At 40.6% G+C, this 22,395-nt stretch overlaps 1 protein-coding gene across 1 annotated transcript in view; it reads right to left on the bottom strand.

Moving 5' to 3' along the window:
* The window catches only part of si:dkeyp-72e1.9 (syntaxin-binding protein 4), a 99,503-nt gene extending 77,810 nt beyond the window's left edge, over nucleotides 1-21,693 (bottom strand). Inside the window, exon 1 of the mRNA XM_036589889.1 lies at nucleotides 21,629-21,693. Within this exon, the coding sequence (XP_036445782.1) occupies nucleotides 21,629-21,693 (65 nt within the window). The remainder of the gene's footprint in view (nucleotides 1-21,628) is intronic.
* Between the last annotated feature and the right edge of the window lie 702 nt (nucleotides 21,694-22,395).

Here is a 22,395-nt window from a genome sequence, read left to right as displayed (position 1 = left end):
GTGTCAGGCTTTGCATTGCACACCTGTACTTTCACCTGAGAAAGTTCCCGAGCGATGGGAAGGTAGAGACAGAGCGATGTGCCCTTTAGACGTCGTGTTTGTTTATAATATTACAAAATGACAGAAGCTGTTAAAACAGATTACTGTCATTCCAGTCTAAACAGCGCTGCCACTGGCCCAGATAGACTCTGACTGACACACTTGTTTAACTGCGCTGTCACTGTGTGCCTCTATGCTGTCGTTCAGGTGGACGCGCACGCGTCCCTGTGACTCAGTCTGCGTTTGAGAGCATCTCAACAAGCAACCATAATGTTTTCCATCAGACTTAGAGTGGATTACAGCAGTTTACTCCAAATCCAGGGTCAAACTGAGTGCCTCTGTTTAAAACTTTCACTCCTAAAGCTGCATTCGGCCTAAAACTGGAGTTTCATATGTTATTCGTTGTGTTATTCAGTACTCCAGAGCTCGATAAGCCTCATCAGTTTGACAGAATTCATGATTTTGTATCGATCTGATATTTGTTATATGTTTTCATTTATTGATATTCTCTCACTACAATACCCAGCATGCCCTACGCAAATACATCACACAGTCACTGGGAATCCCTATGGTGTCAACCAACCCTGACTGCTAGCCTAGCCACTGAGCTATAAGCTAACATGCTGATCGCGGTCCTCATAGATATGCATAGCTACATGATGTGTTGGGTCCAGCCAGGCACGTCAACGGGCGCCGCCTTTTTGGGGCGGTCAATGTCGCTGCTGGACTGCATTCAGTACCATTACAGAGAGTCAGGTTAAGAAAGACACTGTCTAAAATTACACTATTTCAAGAATATCACACTCAGAAAGGGGGATAGGATTATATAACAGAGATCCACACTCATGTGTGTGATGTGTATTGTTTGTGTGATGTTTGTGTAGATATGGCCGTGTGGTTTGTGAAGCACAGAGAACCTGTTGATGTGATTGTTTTTCCTCTCGTTTTATATATAGCTTGTTTCATTTAATAGTCTATTCTGGGGATCTTAACTTTATGTAGTAGTTATTTATTTACAATGATGGTAGTTGGTAGTTATAGCATTCCTTAATCCGTGTAGATATTCATAATAGATTAGCGTTAGCACCTTCTTACACAAAGCTGAAGTCAGCTTCTTATTTTCCAGCTTGTTTGATTTTTCCCTGTTCCACCTTAAACGGTTCATCAGGTAGCAGCTTGTTCCAATTTTCCCATTCCACCTTAATTGGTGCAGCAGTCACATTCTGGTCGCTGAAGCTGCACCATTTAAGGTGGAATGGGAAACCTCGAACAAGATACTGGCGAATTGGAAGCAAACTTCAGCTCCGTCCTCCTTTCTGTGTTTTGGGGGGTTTATTTTATTTTTATGTGTATTAAGATTAGAAGTGATTCACACATTGATGGATTTGCTGATGTGTCTGATTGTGTTTCTCGCGCTAAGCTCGGTTTTTATCATCAGGTCCAGACTGAATACTTTCCTGCTGGTCTGGACGGCTAATTAGCCCGATCAGTTATTAAAGTAATAAAAGCTGCCGAGAGCAGATCCGTGCAGCCTGGATTAATCTGTGTCTGAGGATTATAACTAAACAGATTTGCTGAAAATCGGTTGAGTAATAAGGAAGTTGTGGCTGATTTAATCCTGAGACTCTTCGTCTCTCAGTACAAGTAAATTTGTTCACAAGCAGATCTTGCCCTCTCCAACATGGCGGCCGTGCAGACATATCGCCTCAGATAGAGAACAACGGACAACGTGGCGTCTAGGTATGTATATCTATGGTGGTCCTTGTGACCGGGGCTGATCCTGAAGATTGGAGACAAAAAAACAAAATCCTCTGTGAAGTTAGCAGGCTTGCTAACTTGCTAACCATAAACAGTGATGACATAAAATTCAACATAATTATTTCAGATAATTTTATACTCGTGGGAGTTGAGTGCTGCACACAGAGACTTATCAAAAAAGTAGATATCTGGCGTGGTTGATAACAGTGGGGTGACTTGTGTACAGCTGCAGTTAGCCAAGGAGCTAACCTAGCATTAGCAAGCTGTCTAAGTTGCCTACCATAAACAGTACAGCCACAAAAGCAAAGATAAAGTCAAGATAAGATAACTGAAAAGCACCAGAGGATGTCCGAGAGTGAGCTGTCAGTGAACGGGCAGGAAGGAACTTCACAGCTAAAAATAAACTCATTCCTAATCACTTGTGCAAGACCTTCCTTTAATTTTGGAAATTAGCTGTGTCTTTCAGTTTTTATACAGCAAACAGGTTTTGGGCAGCAGGACGCTAACACTGCTTCTACTGAGCGCTGATTGGTTAATGTTACTGATACTAATTGCTGATTGGTTAGCATCACTGTTACTGAGTTCCTATTGGTTAGCATCACTGCTACTGAGCGCTCATTGGTTAGCATAACTTCTACTGAGTGCTGATTAGTTAACGTTACTAAGCGCTGATTGGTTAGCATCACTGTTGCTGACTGCTGATTGGTTAGCATTACTGCTACTGAGTGCTGATTGGTTAGCATAGCTGCTACTGAGTGCTGATTGGTTAACATTATTGATACTAAGTGCTGATTGGTTAGCATCACTGTTACTGAGTGCTGACTGGTTAGCATTACTCCTACTAAGCGCTGACTGGTTAGCATTACTGCTACAGAGTGTTGATTGCTTAGCATTACTGCTACTGAGTACTCATTGGTTAGCATTACTGCTACTGAGTACTGATTGGTTGGCAAGCTGATGATGTGGTTGATGACCATACGTCGTGCCGTTATAAAGTCCTATAACTGGAGTTTATTGTGTTCTGTGTTCAGAAAATTAGTACATTTTGCTACATAAAAAATGAACCCACATTCATAAACAATGAGTTTGCACAAAAGCTCCTTTGGAATCCAGTCAATTTCACTCCCTCAGGAGCGCCCTCTAGTGTCTGACCAACCTAGAAGACATTACTGAGTGGCAATTCTATACTTTATCTAGTAGCACTCTGTGTGAAGGACTCAAATTCTGCATGCAAAATTGATTCGCCCTGGAATTCTGAAACACAGTTTCACTTATCATCGTCGAATCGTATTGAAGAGTGTGATTTCACTGGCGAACGTCTGCTGAAAAACACGAGTGTGACTGTCTAATGTAACTCTTGCCTCAGTAAGGAACAAAATCAGAAAGAAAACAGTGATTGTACCTTTATTCAGCACGAAATGGACACCAGAGACTAATTTCAACCCTTTCGGTCAGAGAAAAGGAGCCAAACTCAGGTGAGATATCTAGATTGTAGCTACCTTAATAGTATATAGTACATAGTATACAGATAACTAATATTAGCTATAATAATGATATATTTTATTTATTTAGTGCCTTTATTTATATCTGCCTATCTGCATTCTTTCTGCATTCAGCAGTTAACAAACAAAAAACAAAACAGCTCAGAGTTTAGGGTGCCTTCATGGTTCTGGACGTCACAGTGGACGTCCACTGCTGCTCTAATTAAGTAGAACCCCATAGCAGTGAATATGAGCACAGTGCTATTATATGACAGACAGGTTATTATATGCATTAACGTGAATGTGGAGTTCAATAAAATCAGAAAAATTAAACAGAGTAAAAGCACCAACAAACATCCTGCATTCTGATAAGCTCAATTCATAACTATTCATGAACGCAGCACTCATCCTGTCTAAAGCTCCACTGTCAGAATCCTGCGGGGACTTTAATGCAATGCAAATCTCCGCTCGCTCTCAACTCACAGCCGTCTCACAAACTGGAGATTACTGCCACGTTCCTGAAGAGCCCTGCTGCACGTTTAAAGCAGATTAAAGAATACGGCTGCTTTAATATGAAGGAGAATGGTGTAATTCTGTTACTCATTATTTCCATCATGACCAGGACGCACAGTCTGAGTCGGAGTTCCTGACCTGAGAACTGCACATGAACGTCGTAACAACACATTAACTTCAGAAACAAGGATGATTTCCAGGTTTCTGGTTTGTAACTGACCTTTATCTTTTCATCATCGTGGAGAAAACGTTTCAGTGGTCAGTGGTCAGTGGTGATCCTTTATTTTTCTAAATACAATTTACTTTTATTACTCACTAAAAAGGTGAACAGGTGTTTGTTTACTTGTATAATGTCCATGTGGACATATTTGTGTCTATATGTAATAGTAATTTTCTAAACTTACCCCCAGCCTCGAAGGGAAATTCCATCTATTTTTGGAAATTTCTGCATTATTAAGTGGTTAAGATGTAAACAGAGTCGTTCAGAGTGGTTTGGTGTGAAACGCTCTGTTCTAGAGAAACTTACCGAGTCAGAACTGTTCACAGTGGTGGTGATAGGAACCAGACGTCCACCTCTAAAAGCTCCCTCACAGAAAGTTACTACATGAACTGGCTATGAATTCACTGCCTGATGACTGAGACACTGTTTTATGATAGTTTAGAGAACTTAAACTCCATTCATGGTGGAGGGATACATGCAGGGCGCTGTGAGGCAAAATAGTCCCCAAAGAAAACTTATGATTTCAGATTTTCCATTATTTTCCATCATCGACATTCCATATAAACTCAGAAGACTCGTGTAGGTTCACTGGTGGTTCTGGATAGTAAATAAAATGTCTATATTTGTGTTGTAGTCATGGCGACCCCTGGTTCCTATCACCACCACTGTAAAGACATCTGAACCATTTCACACCAAACCACCCTGAATCTCACTGTTTACTAATAGTGACTAGTAAATAGTGATAGTAAAAACGATTATTATTGGGGGTTTCCCCCTTCTATCTATCTATCTATCTATCTATCTATGTACTATTAGGGTGGTGGGTCATTCTCAGCACTGCAGTAACACTGATGTGGTGGTGATGTGTTAGTGTGTGTTGCGCTGGTCTGAGTGGATCAGACACAGCAGTGCTGCTGGAGTTTTTAAACACCTCAGTGTCACTGCTGGACTGAGAATAGTCCACCAACCAAAAATATCCAGCCAACAGCGTCCTGTGGGCAGCGTCCTGTGACCACTGATGAAGGACTAGAGGATGACCAACACAAACTGTGCAGCAGCAGATGAGCTATCGTCTCTGACTTTACATCTACAAGGGGGACTGACAAGGTAGGAGTGTCTAATAGAGTGGACAGTGAGTGGACACAGTGTTTAAAAACTCCAGCAGCACTGCTGTGTCTGATCCACTCAGACCAGCGCAACACACACTAACACACCACCACCACGTCAGTGTTACTGCAGTGCTGAGAATGATCCACCACCCAAATAGTACCTGCTCTGTGAGGGTCCATGGGGGTCCTGACCACTGAAGAACAGGGTAAAAGGGGGCTAACAAAGTATGCAGAGAAAACAGATGGACTACAGTCTGTAACTGTAGAACTACAAAGTGCACCTATATAGTAAGTGGAGCTGATAAAATGGACAATGAGCGTAGAAACAAGGAGGTGGACCTATAAAGTGGTCAGTTGGTGTGTTATTTATATATTTTTGTATTTGTGGTTAGTGTAAGGGGTTTTTGTTCTCCCTGCTGGAGGACAGACGCTCCGTTCATCCAGCGGAAACAAGGCTTGGCTAGTGCACAGAAGACGCGTCCAGTTGCGTGAGCATGACTGCGCTGTTCTCAAACATCTGTCCATTAAAAGCCTGTAAACATGCTGGATTTGTGTCTGCATTTATATATAATGTCTCTTTTTTAATACCACTTTCTCCAGCATTTCAGTTTTACTGTTATTGCATCATAAAAAATAAAATGAAATTGTAATATCTTTATAACACGGTGTAACATGTAATATGACTATGCTGTGGACTGATTTCCCGTGTAGAGATCGAGGAAAGCAGAGGTCATTTCTTTGAGTCTGTTATAAACACACAGCTTAGATTAATCGCTGTTCAGCAAGAAGAGAGACTCTTTTATTGATTTATTAAAACATATAGGGATTAGTCAGTATATTATTACTTACAACATGGATGCATACTGTACTCACACATAATCTATATAATAATATATATAGCGCTGTTGTCGGAAGAAAACCTCGTATCTCCAAAATGGTAACTTTACAGGAGAAGGAAAAAACATACTTTGCTTTTAATGTAAATCAATGGAACCAGACTATCAAGTCATCTTGGGCCGTTTCTTTTGGTCAATTCATCATGAAATCTATACACAATGTAAAGGCCAACAGGTATTTTCAAATGATGTCAAAAACTGGAAAACGACAAAAATGGAGATACAACGTTTTCTTCCCAATATATTGATATACTGTATACATAAAAATACAATAATATAATAATAATGTATTTTATATGTATTATGCAATTATATAACAATCATTATATCACATACATATATAAAAATAATGGAAAAAAAATTGTATACTTTTTAAAATCCATTCATGGTGGAGGGATACATGCATGGTTTTGTCACGCAAATAGTCCCCAAAGAAAACCATTTCACACCAAACCACTCTGAATCACTCTGTTTACATCTCAGCCACTGAATTATTTTGAAAATTTTGAAATATTGCTGGAATTCCCCTTTAAACTCAGTAAGCTTGCTCTTTCAGGTGTGAAGAATGAAGCTTTACAGGTCGGCTCTCTGGTTCCTCAAATCAGGACAATAATGTAAAAAAACAAACACAGTGCCTCACACAGACTGAAGCCCATCCTCTTTCCTTCTGCCAGCCATGGCGACTACCATTGCATCAGAACTTTAATCAGCAGATCTGCACAGTGGGTTGTTATCAGATTACGGGATAATCCAGGCCACACTGAGGAATCACAGCAGAGTTCTGTACAGGACCAGAGTGCCGAACGCCCACTCTGGCCTCTCTCTCTCTTTCTCTCTCTTTCTCTTTCTCTCTCTCGCTCATTAACCACGTTCCCCGCCCAGAGCGGTGGAGCTGGAGGGGAAAGCTTTAGAGAAATGCCCAGTTTCCATTCTGGCCCACCCAGCGCCGCTGAAATGGGTTAATCTCACTGTGGACGTGCTGTGTGGTCCGAGAGACGCTGTGACCTGCTTACAGCCCGCTGCATTCAGAGCCTGAGACCACCCTCTATAGGCAGGAAGAGGAACAGCACACTAGGGGGGAACATGAGAAGGAGAATTCCACCAATGTTCCAAAATTCCCCCATAATTCAGTGTGTGAGATGTTGACAGAGTGATTCAGAGGTTTGGTGTGAAATGGTTCAGATGTCTTTACAGTGGTGGTGATAGGAACCAGGGGTCGCCATGACTACAACACAAATATAGACATTTTATTTACTATCCAAAACCACCAGTGAACCTACACGAGTCTTCTGAGTTTATATGGAATGTTGATGATGGAAAATAGTGGAAAATCTGAAATAATAGCTTTCTTTGCGGACCCAAAAATACATTTCAAGGCCAAAACTTTCACAAAACTATCATAAAACAGTGTCTCAGTCATCAGGCAGTGAATTCAGAACCATTTCATGTAGTAACTTTCTGTGAGGGAGCTTTTAGAGGTGGACGTCTGGTTCCTATCACCACCACTGTGAACAGTTCTGACTCGGTAAGTTTCTCTAGAACGGAACGTTTCACACCGAACCACTCTGAACGACTATGTTTACATCTAAACTACTTAATTAAGCAGAGTTTTAGCAAAATCAGTGGAATATACCTTTAAAGATGGGCCATAAAATCCATAAAATCAGGAGTGGAATATACTGAGTAACTGTCCTTGTTAGTAAACTAAAGTCTTTTCAGTAGATTTGTATTGTACTTTGAGTATTCTTGAAATTGCTTGTATCGCAAAAAATCTTGTGTTTTTACTAAAAATATGTATCAATGAAAAAATATGTATATAGTTTGTACTCCTTACATTTTAATTTGGACTTTCTACAGTGCCACAACTAAGACCTTATAAGCCACAGTGCAAAAAAATTAACCCCCCCTTTATGAGAACAAAACAATGGCAGTGCAAATTGCTTGTTTGCTATTGTTACGTCTCAAGTTGATGCTCTCAAAGCTCCACCCACTAACATCTAACGCTAATCTAAATGTTTACATTAGTGCACCTGTTTACGATTTTAGAGTTATAAATAGTGAATATATATTGCGGGAGTATGAAAGATTGAAAACAAGCTGCATTATGAAAAAGGGAGATAAAGAGATGTCGGTTCTGTGTGGGTACACTAATAAAAAAGAGTCTTTAGGGTTCTTTAGTAAAGACGCTGGTTCTATATAGAACCATGACCACTCAGAGAACCATTTGCATGCTTAAATGGATGGTGAAATGATTCTTCAGATTGAGGAAGAATGTGTCGTATATGGGTTCTATAGCGGTTCTGTATAGGACCAAAAAAGGTTCTGCTATGGTCATGATGTCAAGCTTGTAACAATAGAAGAACCCTTTTTGGTGCGATATAGAACCATATTCATCACATACTCCATCAATCTGAAGAACCATTTCATCATCCAAAGAACCACTTAAGCATGCAAATGGTTCTCTGAGTGGTCATGACCAGTGTCTTTACTAAAGAACCCTTGAAGAACCATATTTTTTAAGAGTGTGGTGCTGATGAAGATAGCTGGTGAGAAATTTGATCTCTCTGTGAGTTTTGGGTGCACAGTTGAGTCAGAATCAGTACAAGAGGCCTACTAAAGTACTTCTTAGTACCTCAAAGTACTTGTTACAAACCTCAAAGTTCAGGAGATTTTCCGTTTTTCACTCATCCATCAGTCAAGTTCATGTAAGTGTATTTTTTTTTTGTTTTTATTAAAATCCAACCAAATTCAGTAACTTTACCTGAACACTGCTACACAGTGCTGACATAATTACGCCATAAACATGTCATAGCAGATGTCATACGCTGTCTGACAGGTTATGTTCAGTAATATAACAGTGTCGTTATCATCACAGTTGTTTGTCATAACAGATGCCATGTTGTTCACTGTCAACAGTTTATGCCACATGCTAATTTGTGCTAAGTGTACTTTAATCAGCCATCAAGACATCACGCATACAGTCGCTGTGCAGGTCCTCACTGAGCTCACACTGTGTACCGCTGAGTCATCTTCACTCATATAACAACACACACATATATATATATATATATATATATATATATATATATATATATATATATATATATATATATATATATATATATATATATATATATCATTCCTATCATTGGCAAGACAGGTTTTAGCATTAGAGGAAAATTTGTGCTTAGAATTGCCTATATATATACATATATATATACATATACATATATATATATACACACACACACACACACACACACACACACACACACTACTACTACTAAAAAGCTGTTTGGGGGGGTTGCTAGAAGAAATCCTCTGCTGTCAACGACGAACAAACTCGAACATTCAGTGGGACAGTGTTCTGTGGTCAGAATACAGGTTTTTGGCAACAAACACTAAAGGTGAGTTTGGCGGGGACACAAAGACAGCCATGCCATGCAGCCACCTCATCCCTGCGGTGAAGTATGGTGGTGGATCTGTGAGACTGTGGGGCAGTATTTCTTCATACATCGTATCACAGACTCCATCAAGTACCAGCAGAAATGAGAAATGAAGAACCATTTAAGCATGTAAATGTTTCTTTGAGTGTTCCTGGTTCTATATATGGTGAAATGGTTCTTCAGATTGATGGAGAATGTGCTGTATATGGTTCTATATAGCACCAAATAGGGTTCTGCTATGGTTATGATGTCAAGGTTGTAACAGTAGCAGAACCCTGTTCAGTGCCAAATAGAACATTTTCAAAAAAGTTCTATACAGAACCATATTCAACACATTCTCTATCAAATCACCATTCAAAGGACCATTTAAGCATGCAAATGGTTCTTTGAGTGTTCATGGTTCTATTAAAGAACTCTTGAAGAACCATCTTTTTCAAAAGTGCACCTGCATCAGCATTACAGAGAAATATAATGCTTACTTGTGTAGAGTTACAAACGCAGTAAAATGAATGAAATGCAGATCAGCGTCACCTAAATATTCTGCTCTTCCGGAGTTCAATAAGCACGTCATCACACATCAGTCAAATCTAAACATCTGTCTGATATTGACACTTCTTTAATGATACTGACATCATCGTACAGATTCAGTTTCTAATGGATTTGCATTTGGGGATGCTTGGTAGCGTTGTCCTGTGGTTTGGCTCGACTTTGTGGTAAATTCTACCCGTTGCAGCATTTTTGCTGTGCGTTTCATGTCAAATCACGTCAGCAACTAATGCTGAATCATCATATATACAGCACACGTCCAGCTCTTATGCAAAGCGACAGCAGGTCAGCACCACTGTTCACTCCTACATTCTCTCTGTGGAGCTGCCGTGTGGTAATACTACAGAAAAGGAGATACAGAAATAAACTGAATGAAACTGAGCTAAATTTCCATACTGAAAAGTTACGGTGAGCAACATAACAAAAATGTACTTCATACTTGATCATATATGATATGTCTAATGATGATTATATTGCAGTTTATTACAGGGCTGCTCCAACTATTTAGAAGAATTAAGGTTTTGCCATTGTCACCCCAGTCCCCTGACCTAAACCCCTTAGAAAATCTGTGGGATGAGCTGAAGAGGAGATGCACAGTGTAGCAGTATGTATATATATATATATATATATACACACACACACACACACACACACACACACACACACACGTACATATATATATATATATATATATAAAATAAACTAATCAAATAAGATACCACCACCACCACCACCATGCTTCACTGCTGCTATGATGTTCTTATTGTGGAATGCCGTTAGCTTTATGGCAGATGTAGCGGGACCCTGTCTTCCAAAAAGTTCCACTTTTGACTCATCAGACCACAGAACTTTATTTAAAAAGGCTTGGGGGGGTCATAAGGGTGTTTTTGGCAAATGTGAAACGAGCCTTTCTGTTCCTCTTGCAGTTAGTAGTATTTTTGTTTTGCCCATGGATTTTTGCACCTCAGTCTCTTTCTGATGGCAGAATCATGAACACTGAGGTCAGCAAGGCCTGCAGTTCCTAAGAAACTTCGTATGGGTTCTTTTGTGATTTCCTGGAGTCGCTTTGCTCTTGGAGGAACTTGTTAGGCCAAACACTTCTGTGAAAATCCACCACGATTTCATGATGGCTCTCACTGTGGTTTTCTGGAGTGTCAGAGCCTCAGAAATGGTTCTGTAATCATTTCCATACCAATTTATTTCAATAATTTCATTTTTTTTTCTCATCTCTTCCAGTATTTCTTTGATTGCAGCACAGTGTGTGGTTCATTGAGAACTGTTAGCCTTCTTCACTTTGCTGGAGAGGTCCTATTTAAGTGATGTGTCGACTCAGCAGGGCTGGCAGTAATCAAGCCTGTGTGCATTTAATTTAATTGATCCCAGTTATCAATTCAATTTTGTTAATGGGCTGATTGAGTAACTAAGGGGGCACATACTTTTTCACATGGAACCTTTCGTCGGACCATAGAAGACTTTTCCACTTCCACTGAGTCCATTTTAAATGAGCTCAGGCCCAGAGAAGGTGGCAGCATTTCTGGATCCTGTTTATATTTGGTTTCTTCTTTGCATTTTAGAGTTTTAACTTGCATGTGTGGATGCAACAACGGACTGTTTTCACAGACAGTGTTTTTCAGAAGTGTTTCTGAGCCCATGCAGTGATTTCCACTACAGAATCATGTCTGTTTTTGATGCAGTGCTGTCTGAGGGCCCAAAGATCACGGCCAGCAGATACTGGTTTTTGGTCTTGTCCCTTACATATAGAGATTTCTCCAGATTCTCTGAATCTTTTAATGTTATTATGTACTGTAGATGATGAAAAGTAAAAGTTCTTTGGTATTTTATGTTGAGAAACGTTATTCTTGAATTGTTGCACTATTTGATCGTGCAGTCTTTCACAGAGTAGTGAACCCCTCCTCATCTTTACTTCTGAAAGACTCCGCCTCTCTGAGATGCTCTTTTATACCCAGTCATGTTACTGACCTGTTGACAATCAACAACCAGGTGTGCAATACACAACTTTACCAGCCTTTTGTTCCCCCCGTCACAACTTTTTTGGAACATGTTGTTGGCATCAAATTCAAAATGGGCAAATATTTTTCAAAAAACAATAAAATTTCTCAGTTTCAACATTTGATTTGTTGCCTTTGAAGCATTTTCAATGAAATATAGGGATTAAATGATTTGCACATCATTGCATTTTGTTTTTATTTACATTTTGCACAGCGTCCCAACTTTTTTGGAAATGGGGTTGTAAATCTAGTTGATATAGCTAATATTTCTCATTTTGAGATTGTTTACAGCTTATTATAAGATTATTTAACTTATTTCTAGACCGCTTTAACTTGTTTTAAGTAATTTTAGTGAGCAAAATTACCTCACTATACTGGCATATTATTTTAAGAAATATGTTTAATTTAGTTTTGAAGATCTGAAACAATTTAGTGTGACATATATGCAAAAATATAAGCAATTGGGAGGGGGCAAATACTTTTTCACGGCACTGTATCACAATAACGCTACTATTACCACTGCTATATCCAGAGCTACAGTTACCGTGCGCTATATAAAGCTCCAGCTGCTGCGTTTAATCCACAACTGGAATTCAAGGTCAAGCTCAGTGGGGCGAGACTGAACCGTGACAGAGGGAATGTTTTCCTCCTACACAGACACACTTAAGCCAAAAGCCTGGAACCGCCAGCCAGACAAATGTCTGTATCGGTGTCACGACCCCGGAGCCTCGAGAAGCATGAGGTAGCATAATGCTAATCCTCCAGACAGGAGCTTACAGTATACAAAATCAGGACATCAGAGCTGCCGGAAATCAGAGGTATAACATTCCACACCGTACATTCACACAGACGGAGCGCAGGGCACCTTTATGAGCTACCATGATAATAAATGCAGCCATGCTTACTTCGATTAAATACATAAGCATTGTTATAGTTTCAAAAATAATGCACTGCAAAAAAGGGGATCTTGGCAAGTGAAATTATATTAAACCTACATCATACATCTGATATTTCTCACTTTTTGATTATTTAAAGCTTATTTTTTTAACTATATTAACTTATTTCTAAACCTTTTTTTATTTTTAGAAGTGATTTTAATAACTCAAATTATCTCACTATCTCACTAGTTATTTCAAACATATTTCTTAAAACATTATGCCATTATAATGATGTAATTTTACTCACTAAAATCACTTAAAACGAAAGTTAAAATGGTCTAGAAATAGGTTAAATAATGTATAATAAGCTTTAAACAACATCAAAATGAGAAATACTAGATAAATCAACTAGATTTGAGACACTTTCACTTGCTGGGATACCTTATTTTCAGTCTACACAGTTCATATATGGAAGCTAAACAGCAAAAACGTTTTTGAATTCACTGGGGTTTTTTTGTGATGTCACAAAAAAAACAATGCATTTACATATGTCAACCTAGTTTACAAATATCTGCCAACAACAGTTTTTGCAGGGATTGTTGTTTTGAAATGTACAACCCAAACTGAAGGCCTAACAGTCACAGTTTGCTGCTGTGTCCTACAAAAGTATGTGGCACAACTCAGATTCAAACCACACTGTCAGGGTAGGTGCTGTTAAATCATTATTTGTGAAAACGTTGCTTCAGTTGAAAATCAGATTAACACAGTTGAGCAGTTCAGTATCTCTAATAGTCTTGATTCTGTGTTTTCTGACACTGTATGACTCACTGTTATTTATAAACATGGACTGAAGTGCATTAGCATAGCTACAACCAGTAGCAGCAGGCTTAACTTTTGTACATTAGCCTTGTAGCTCCAGTGCAAAACTAACATGTCTTAGCAGAACAGCTACACTTAGGAGTAGAGTTAATAAAACTATTGTTTTAAAAAAAATGATTTTTTTTTCCATGATGTGGACCCAACAGGCAACTTAAGGCAACTTAATACCACCGACATGCCTTCATATTGTTGACATACCACCATACTGGTGACATACCACTGACATGCCACCTTATTGGTGACATACCACCGACACGCCTCCATACTGTTGACATACCACCGATACGCCTCCATATTGTTGACATGCCACCGACACGCCTCCATATTGTTGACATACCACCGACACGCCTCCATATTGTTGACATACCACGACACGCCTCCATATTGTTGACATACCACGACACGCCTCCATATTGTTGACATACCACCGACACGCCTCCATATTGTTGCCATACCACGACACGCCTCCATATTGTTGACATACCACCGACACGCCTCCATATTGTTGACATACCACGACACGCCACCATACTGTGGACATACCACCAACACGCCTCCATATTGTTGACATACCACCGATACGCCTCCATATTGTTGACATGCCACCGACACGCCTCCATATTGTTGACATACCACCGACACGCCTCCATATTGTTGACATACCACGACACGCCACCATACTGTGGACATACCACGACACGCCACCATATTGTTGATATACCACCGACGCGCCTCCATATTGTTGCCATACCACGACACGCCTCCATATTGTTGACATACCACCGACATGCCTCCATATTGTTGACATGCCTCCATATTGTTGACATGCCACCGACACGCCTCCATATTGTTGACATACCACGACACGCCTCCATATTGTTGATATACCACCGACGCGCCTCCATATTGTTGCCATACCACGACACGCCTCCATATTGTTGACATGCCTCCATATTGTTGACATACCACGACACGCCTCCATATTGTTGACATGCCACTGACACGCCTCCATATTGTTGACATACCACCGACACGCCTCCATATTGTTGACATACCACAGAGATGCCTCCATATTGTTGACATACCACCGACATGCCTCCATATTGTTGACATACCACCGACACGCCTCCATATTGTTGACATACCACCGACACGCCTCCATACTGTGGACATACCACGACACGCCTCCATATTGTTGAATACCACCGAGCGCCTCCATATTGTTGCCATACCACGACACGCCTCCATATTGTTGATATACCACCGACATGCCTCCATATTGTTGACATACCACCGACACGCCTCCATATTGTTGACATACCACCGACACGCCTCCATATTGTTGACATACCACGACACGCCTCCATATTGTTGACATGCCACCGACACGCCTCCATATTGTTGACATACCACCGACACGCCTCCATATTGTTGATATACCACCGACGCGCCTCCATATTGTTGCCATACCACGACACGCCTCCATATTGTTGATATACCACCGACGCGCCTCCATATTGTTGCCATACCACCGACGCGCCTCCATATTGTTGCCATACCACGACACGCCTCCATATTGTTGACATACCACCGACATGCCTCCATATTGTTGACATACCACCGACATGCCTCCATATTGTTGACATACCATCGACATGCCTCCATATTGCTGACATGCCTCCATATTGTTGAGATACCACTGTTCAACGCACAAATTACAGTACGACCAGCCGTGCTCATAGAGCCACCATTAATACGTCGTTAGTTAATAACGCATCCTGACAGATAAAGTACAGTCACTCTGTGCTGTGTGCTTCATGGTTACAGTAACAACAGCAACAGAAAACCAAGCACTGTGAGCTTTTATAGTGTCCCGGCTCTCCGGCGCCGTGAGGGGAAAGAGGCTGAAGAGCTGAGCCAGCCGAGGATAAAATCTTCAAAAGGCAAATGAACAGGAGAAACTTTTAGCATCTCCACAAAACGCTGCAAAATCTGCTCTCATCAGTCTGACACAGCTGGACAGTCAGGAGGAGGAGAAGCCCTGGAGCTCTGATCATCTTACACTGACACTGACTGATGACTGACTCTCACTATTTCTGTCTAGATCTGTTCTGTTTTAGTTAGACAGTCAATGCAGTTGACACCAGAATGTTAACAGGGCTTGTGTAACTTCAGCGAACATCAACACTGATTAACCCCATCAAACACAGATACGCAGCTGGCACTCTTTTTCCGAACATTTGCTGCTGTAGCTGATGGTAAAGACAGAATATCACTGACCTTCCACTGACCAAATAATTATATAATTCTAGTGGTTTGTATGCTGTCTCCTGAGATGTGTACAGTTATAGACATCTGGATATGTTATTGTGGTCAGTAACACAATCAGCACTCAAGGATAACTTATGGATGTAGTGTGGATCAACATTTCTGATCAAACTGTCTTTTTCTTGATGTCTTGATTTGGAAGCCACAGCCGGCACTGACTGCTCAAACATGTTAAGCTGATGGAATATCTTCTTCCAGGGTTGGTCAGTACGATCTATACCAGTCTAACCACACTTTGGAGTGCAGGGGCTCTTTGAGGGAAAGTGTTGTATGACATGTTGAGAACATCAGTGTTGAGTTATGTAACACAGCTACTGTTAATCGTTTGCTGCACAGACGGAGGTGAAGTGAACAGGATTAATTGACAAAAACCGATGAATGTTCCAGCTAGAGCTGAGTTTTATACTCGGAGGAATTATAAATAACCCCAGACAGGTCCAGGACAGGTACAGGTACACACAGTACCCGCACTGCTACCCTCCAGCTACTCTTCTGAGGACAGATTTACACACTGTTCACTGCAGGATTTCAGTCGGAGCTCTTACAGCGTCTCCCTGTATGTGCTGATCCGTCACAAAGCACAGTGTCACACATCCCAGAGTCACTTAGCTGCGTCACCCGCAATACACTCTCGCAGTGAAGCGGCGTCGTGATGCTGTAGTCAGAGCCAGGCCTGCGTTAGGAAAATACCCCACACAAACCCACAGGCTGTGGTCACTGTGGAACACACTTAAAAATGATGGTTCTTCCATAGTTTTTAGTAAAGAAAGTGGTTCTATATAGAGCTGTGAACACTTAAAGAACCCTCTTTTATGATTGTAGTGTTCTCTGCATGGTGAAATGGTTCTTCAGATTGATGGAGAATGTGCTGTAGATGGTTCTATATAGAAAGCTTTTTTATAAAAGGGTTCTATATAGCACCAAAAAGGGTTTGGTGTCAGGCTTGTTACAATACAAGAGCCCTTTTTGGTGCTATATAGAGCCCTTCTCACAAAGGTTCTATGTAGAACACAGCACATTCTCCATCAATCTGAGGAACGATTTCACCATGCAAAGAAACTTTTAATCATAAAAAGGGTTCTTTAAGTGTTCATGGCTCTATATACACAACCATTTTCTTTACTAAAGAACCTTTGAAGAACCATCATTTTTAGGTGCGTGGTTAAAGGGGAATTCCAGTGAATTTTCAAAATTCCAGCATTACTGATTGTGTGAGATGTAAACAGAGAGATTCAGAGTGGTTTGGTGTGAAATGGTTCAGATGTCTTTACAGTGGTGGTGATAGGAACCAGGGGTCGCCATGACTACAACACAGATATAGACATTTTATTTACTATCCAGAACCACCAGTGAACCTACACGAGTCTTCTGAGTTTATATGGAATGCTGATGATGGAAAATAGTGGAAAATCTGAAATAATAAGTTTTCTTTGGGGACTGTTTTGCCTCACAGCGCCCTGCATGTATCCCTCAACCATGAATGGAGTTTAAGTTCTCTAAACTATCATAAAACAGCATCTCAGTCATCAGGCAGTGAATTCATAACCATTTCAATATCATACAGCCCTGGTCTGAAACCTTCACTTAGCCTGCTTGTAGAATTTAGCATTATTTGTATTTTGACCTTATCATTCAGAGGATCCAGTGACATTCAGGAGAAAATCTGTGTAGGACAACACATATCGGCTCTGGAGCCCTGTTTGAATATTTCATAATGAACTTTGGTCCAAAATGATATGGAATAAAATGTACAAGTTGGAAACATGTTTACAAACAGAGTCTGTAAGACTGTTTGTGCTGATTTACTTCACAGTCTTTAGTCTGATTAAACATGTTCACACTATGGAAGAATATAATTATGCACACAGTCATATGCAAAAGTTTGAGCACCCCCAGTTTTATTGATTTTTCTAATAAGTTAACTCATCCTCTATGCAGAGCACAGTTAAATAAGACATGTTTCTGCTCATCTCAGTGCACAATCTGTTTATTTTACATATTTAACATATGGGAAAAATATAAAACATATGCCATAACTTTTGCTCAGGCCATATTCAATTTATTTATATGTTAAATTCCATAAACAGACAGTATTTGTATATTAAAATGTTCAGCAGTGTGTCTCTGTAGCAGATGTGTTCTAACTTACTCTCGCTTAGAAAAACAACAAAAACATGGAACTTGAGCAGGGGTGTGCAAACTTTTGCATTCGACCGTACAGTCTCCGAAACCACTGACCACCTGCATTTAATACATTAGTGTTTATCTGCTCCAGCACACCGGATTCAGCTCATAAGATCATTAACAGACCGCTGTGCTAATGTCCAGGAAGAAGGACTGTAAGAGCATTAAATCTGTCATCCTATCAGCTCCGACTTTCCTCAATAAGTCTCTGTTTAAATAGATATGCTTAAAGTACTTCTTTGCCGTACTGCTATTAATTACTCTATACTGTGTTATTGGGTATTTTTGGTCACTCCTGCTGTTGCCAGCGATCATCTATAAGGCTATTAAAAGGCTAAGGGTGGTTCAGAGTGGTTTGGAGTGAGACGCTCTGTTCTGGAGAAACTGACCAAGTCAGAACTGTTCACAGTGGTGGTCATAGGAACCAGACGTCCACCTCTAAAAGCTCCCTCACAGAAAGTTACTACATGAAATGGTTCTGAATTCACTGCCTGATGACTGAGACACTGTTTTATGATAGTTTTGAGAAGATTTTGGCCTTAAACTCCATTCATGGTGGAGGGATACGTAATATGCAGGGTGCTATGAGGCAAAATAGTCCCCAAAGAAAACTTATTATTTCAGATTTTCCATTATTTTCCATCATCAACATTCCATATAAACTCAGATGACTCGTGTAGGTTCACTGGTGGTTCTGGATAGTAAATAAAATGTCTATATCTGTGTTGTAGTCATGGCGACCCCTGGTTCCTATCACCACCACTGTAAAGACATCTGAACCATTTCACACCAAACCACTCTGAATCACCCTGTTTACATCTCACACACTGAATTGTGGAGTAATTTCTAAAATTCTAAAGCACTTTTCTCCCAGTTCAACAGTTTTTCAGCCATCAGAAAGAAACCCAGTGTCATGTATGATGTGTTGTGTGACACTGTTTTGGTCTTTACTAGAGAAAAAATACATTTTACATAAATCCAATGAATAAAATACAATAATATCAGCACAGTTTTGTCTTTCATCTTCCTTACTGTACTCTGTATACTGATTGTTGATTAGTTTACATTTGAAGACGCTAATATGAAGAGAACGTGTGTGAATCTGTAACGTGGCACAGCCTGAAACTGTTACCTCAGGTCACAGCTTGGCACCATTTGACCTCAGTGCTCTGTCACTGTTAGTAGTCCATTCTGACCCTCTGATGGTCAACAGGCTCTAAATTTAGTGCGTCTCTGGGCAGACTCACCTACAGGTGCCCACACCTTTACCTTTCCACCCCACGTCTGTCTGGTAACGGTGCCAAAAGTACATCACGATACACAAAGGCATGTTCACCTCACACGAACTTACAGTCCACTGAATCTACAATGTTTTTCAAGTTAGAGTGGACAAAATGCCGTCCAGCGAAGTAGCGATGCACCGACATGAGCACTGTGGGCCGACATTAGTCATGCACAAATGTACTGATACCGATGCTGATGCATAAATGTGTATCAAAATAAATCGAAATAAATAAATTAATAAATAATAAATTAAGTAAATAAATGCAGAGAAATATAAAATTACATATGCAGCAAAATGAATTTTAGTGCAGCAGCCCAGCATCACTGAAACATCCTGCTCTTCTGGAGTTCAGTAAATGAAATACATTTTAAAAAATCATTACCTATTGGATTGGAACTATCAATCAAATCTAATCACCATTTCACATTTAATATTATTCATTAATGATAATGTTATCATGCATCCCTGTTGAAAAGGCTGTATTTTTAAATCAGTGTATGCAAAAATAAGCTATTAAAGAAGAAACAAGAATAAAAAAAGAAACAATTAAAAAAAATGAATAAAATAAGATGCAGACATAACGAGCTGCCATCCAATCAATTACTAGTTATTATGCTGTTTATTCAGTTACTCTACTGTTGTTTACAGGCTCCTTATAATTAGTCCAAATCTGTCTTTTCGTGATCCGTGCAGTTGTTCTAATCACACCATTACACACTGATAGAAGAGTACTGTGATGTCATTTATTACTGTAAATGCTGTCTGGCACGCATGGAGCCACTCCAGCACGCTGTGCTGACTAACAGGGCTCATCTGCTTCAGTACAGCCTACAGAAAGCTATCATAGCTCTGTTATGGACGGTAATATGAATGCTGAGAGCTGAGAGCGCTCAGTCTGGCAGTGATGGAGGGGATTAAGAGTCCTCTGGGTAAAAGGCAGGTTCACTCACTAATCACCTAATCAACATTTGGGGGAAATATGGCAGCGTAATCTAGCACTGGGGCTGTTTACAGCGCCCTTCGGACCATTTACCGTGTGGAACAGTGTCTTACTGAATATAAACACTGATATAAACTGATTTCTGGTGTGTTTCCTTTGTGCGTAATATCAGTGCACTTTTACGCACAGAGCGCACGAGCTTTACGCACCAACAGAACTTCGCCGATTGAATCCATGCAGTGCGTTTCTGGTGCTGCACGAGCTGCAAGGGTTCTAACGTCCTTGCTTGTAAGGTTCTAGATTTTGTTTACGTTTTCACATGCGTCACGTGCGGCTGGTGCACCGGGCGCCCGCAAATAACCTTAAACAGACTGCAACACATTCAAAACTCTGCTGCAGGAGTTTCACCCACACCAGAAAACATGGTTCCTCAAGGGTTCTTTAGTAGAGACAATGTGTATATAGAACCATGAAGAACCATCTGCATGCTTAAATGGTTCTCTGCATGGTGAAATGGTTCTTCAGACTGACGGAGAATGCGCTGTAAATGGTTCTATATAGCACCGAAAAAGGGTTCTGCTATTGTGACGATGTCAAGCTTGCAACAACGGGAGAACCCTTTCTGGTGCTATGCATATGCCCTATACCATGCAAAGAACCGTGTAAGCATGAAATGGTTCCATTGAGAACTCTTGGTTCTACATAGATCCATTTCCTTTACTAAAGAACCGTTGAAGAACCATGTTTTTAAGAGTGTACTTGGCTGGTTTGCTTCTTTTGGTGTTCTTGGGCTTTGAAAAGGTGCTGTATAAATAAATAAATACATTATTATTACTACATTATATTTACATTATTAAATACATTATTATTATTATTATTATTATTATCATCATCATTATCATCATCATTAATTCAACTCAGTATTGCTGCACTACAGCAAAAAAACAAAAACAAAAACAAAACACTGCAGTGTTAATTAAGCACTGACTTTTAACCGCTGTGTTTTTGCGCAAAACTGCACTAAAACGCACACAGAGCCAATCAGAGCATCACAAACACCTCGAACACCTCAGACCTCCTCAACTTCAAGTCCACGGCTGCACTCAGACTTACTCACCAGTAGATGAGGGAAAGTCCATCAAAACGCTCGAGCTCTCTGCCCCGGGGGTTCAGACAGGACATCGCATCCAGCAGAGAGGTGAAGGCGGGTTTCTCTGTGGGCGCTAAATCAGACTCATCACACTGCAGTGTCTCCTCTGTGTCTCCGCTGTGTCTCCTGACTGAAGTGAACAGAGAGCCGCAGGAGGACTGAAGTAACCTCGCCTCTAATCTGGGCAGCACGTGGGTCTTTGTGCTCACCGCGCGCCGCTCAGCAGGTCCTGATCGCCGCTCCGCGCGCTGCTTCACTTTTTACAGCAGCTCGGTGGGCTCGTGTTCTGCTCACGGGTGCCGGGTTTCTTTTCCCGCCTCTATTCGGACAAACCCCGACCACCAGCGACCAGGACTGGCTAAAGCAGTCAGTGTAGAGCGGCACACAGCCAATAGGGGCATAGGAGGGCGGGGCTTTGCGGAATACGGGTGGAACAAAAAGAACGTCTGATAAAAAGTGCGCCCTGTCAGCGGAGAACGAAACAGGGCAACTGGCTCAGTTCTGTTCCGTTCTACTCTATTCTATTCTGTTCTATTCTATTTTGTCCTATTCTGTTCTCTACTATTGTCTTCTCTTCTATTCTGTTCTGTCCTATTCTGCTCTCTTCCGTTCTATTCTGTTCTCTTCTGTCCTATTCTGTTCTCTACTGTTCTGTTCTCTTCTATTCTGTCCTATTCTGCTCTCTTCCATTCTATTCTGTTCTCTTCGCTTCTGTTCTATTCTCTTTTACTCTA

This window comes from Colossoma macropomum, unplaced genomic scaffold, assembly GCF_904425465.1.
Source record: "Colossoma macropomum unplaced genomic scaffold, Colossoma_macropomum, whole genome shotgun sequence".
NCBI lineage: Eukaryota > Metazoa > Chordata > Actinopteri > Characiformes > Serrasalmidae > Colossoma > Colossoma macropomum.
Note: the sequence above shows the minus strand (reverse complement) of the source record. Positions and strands in the feature narration are given on the sequence as shown.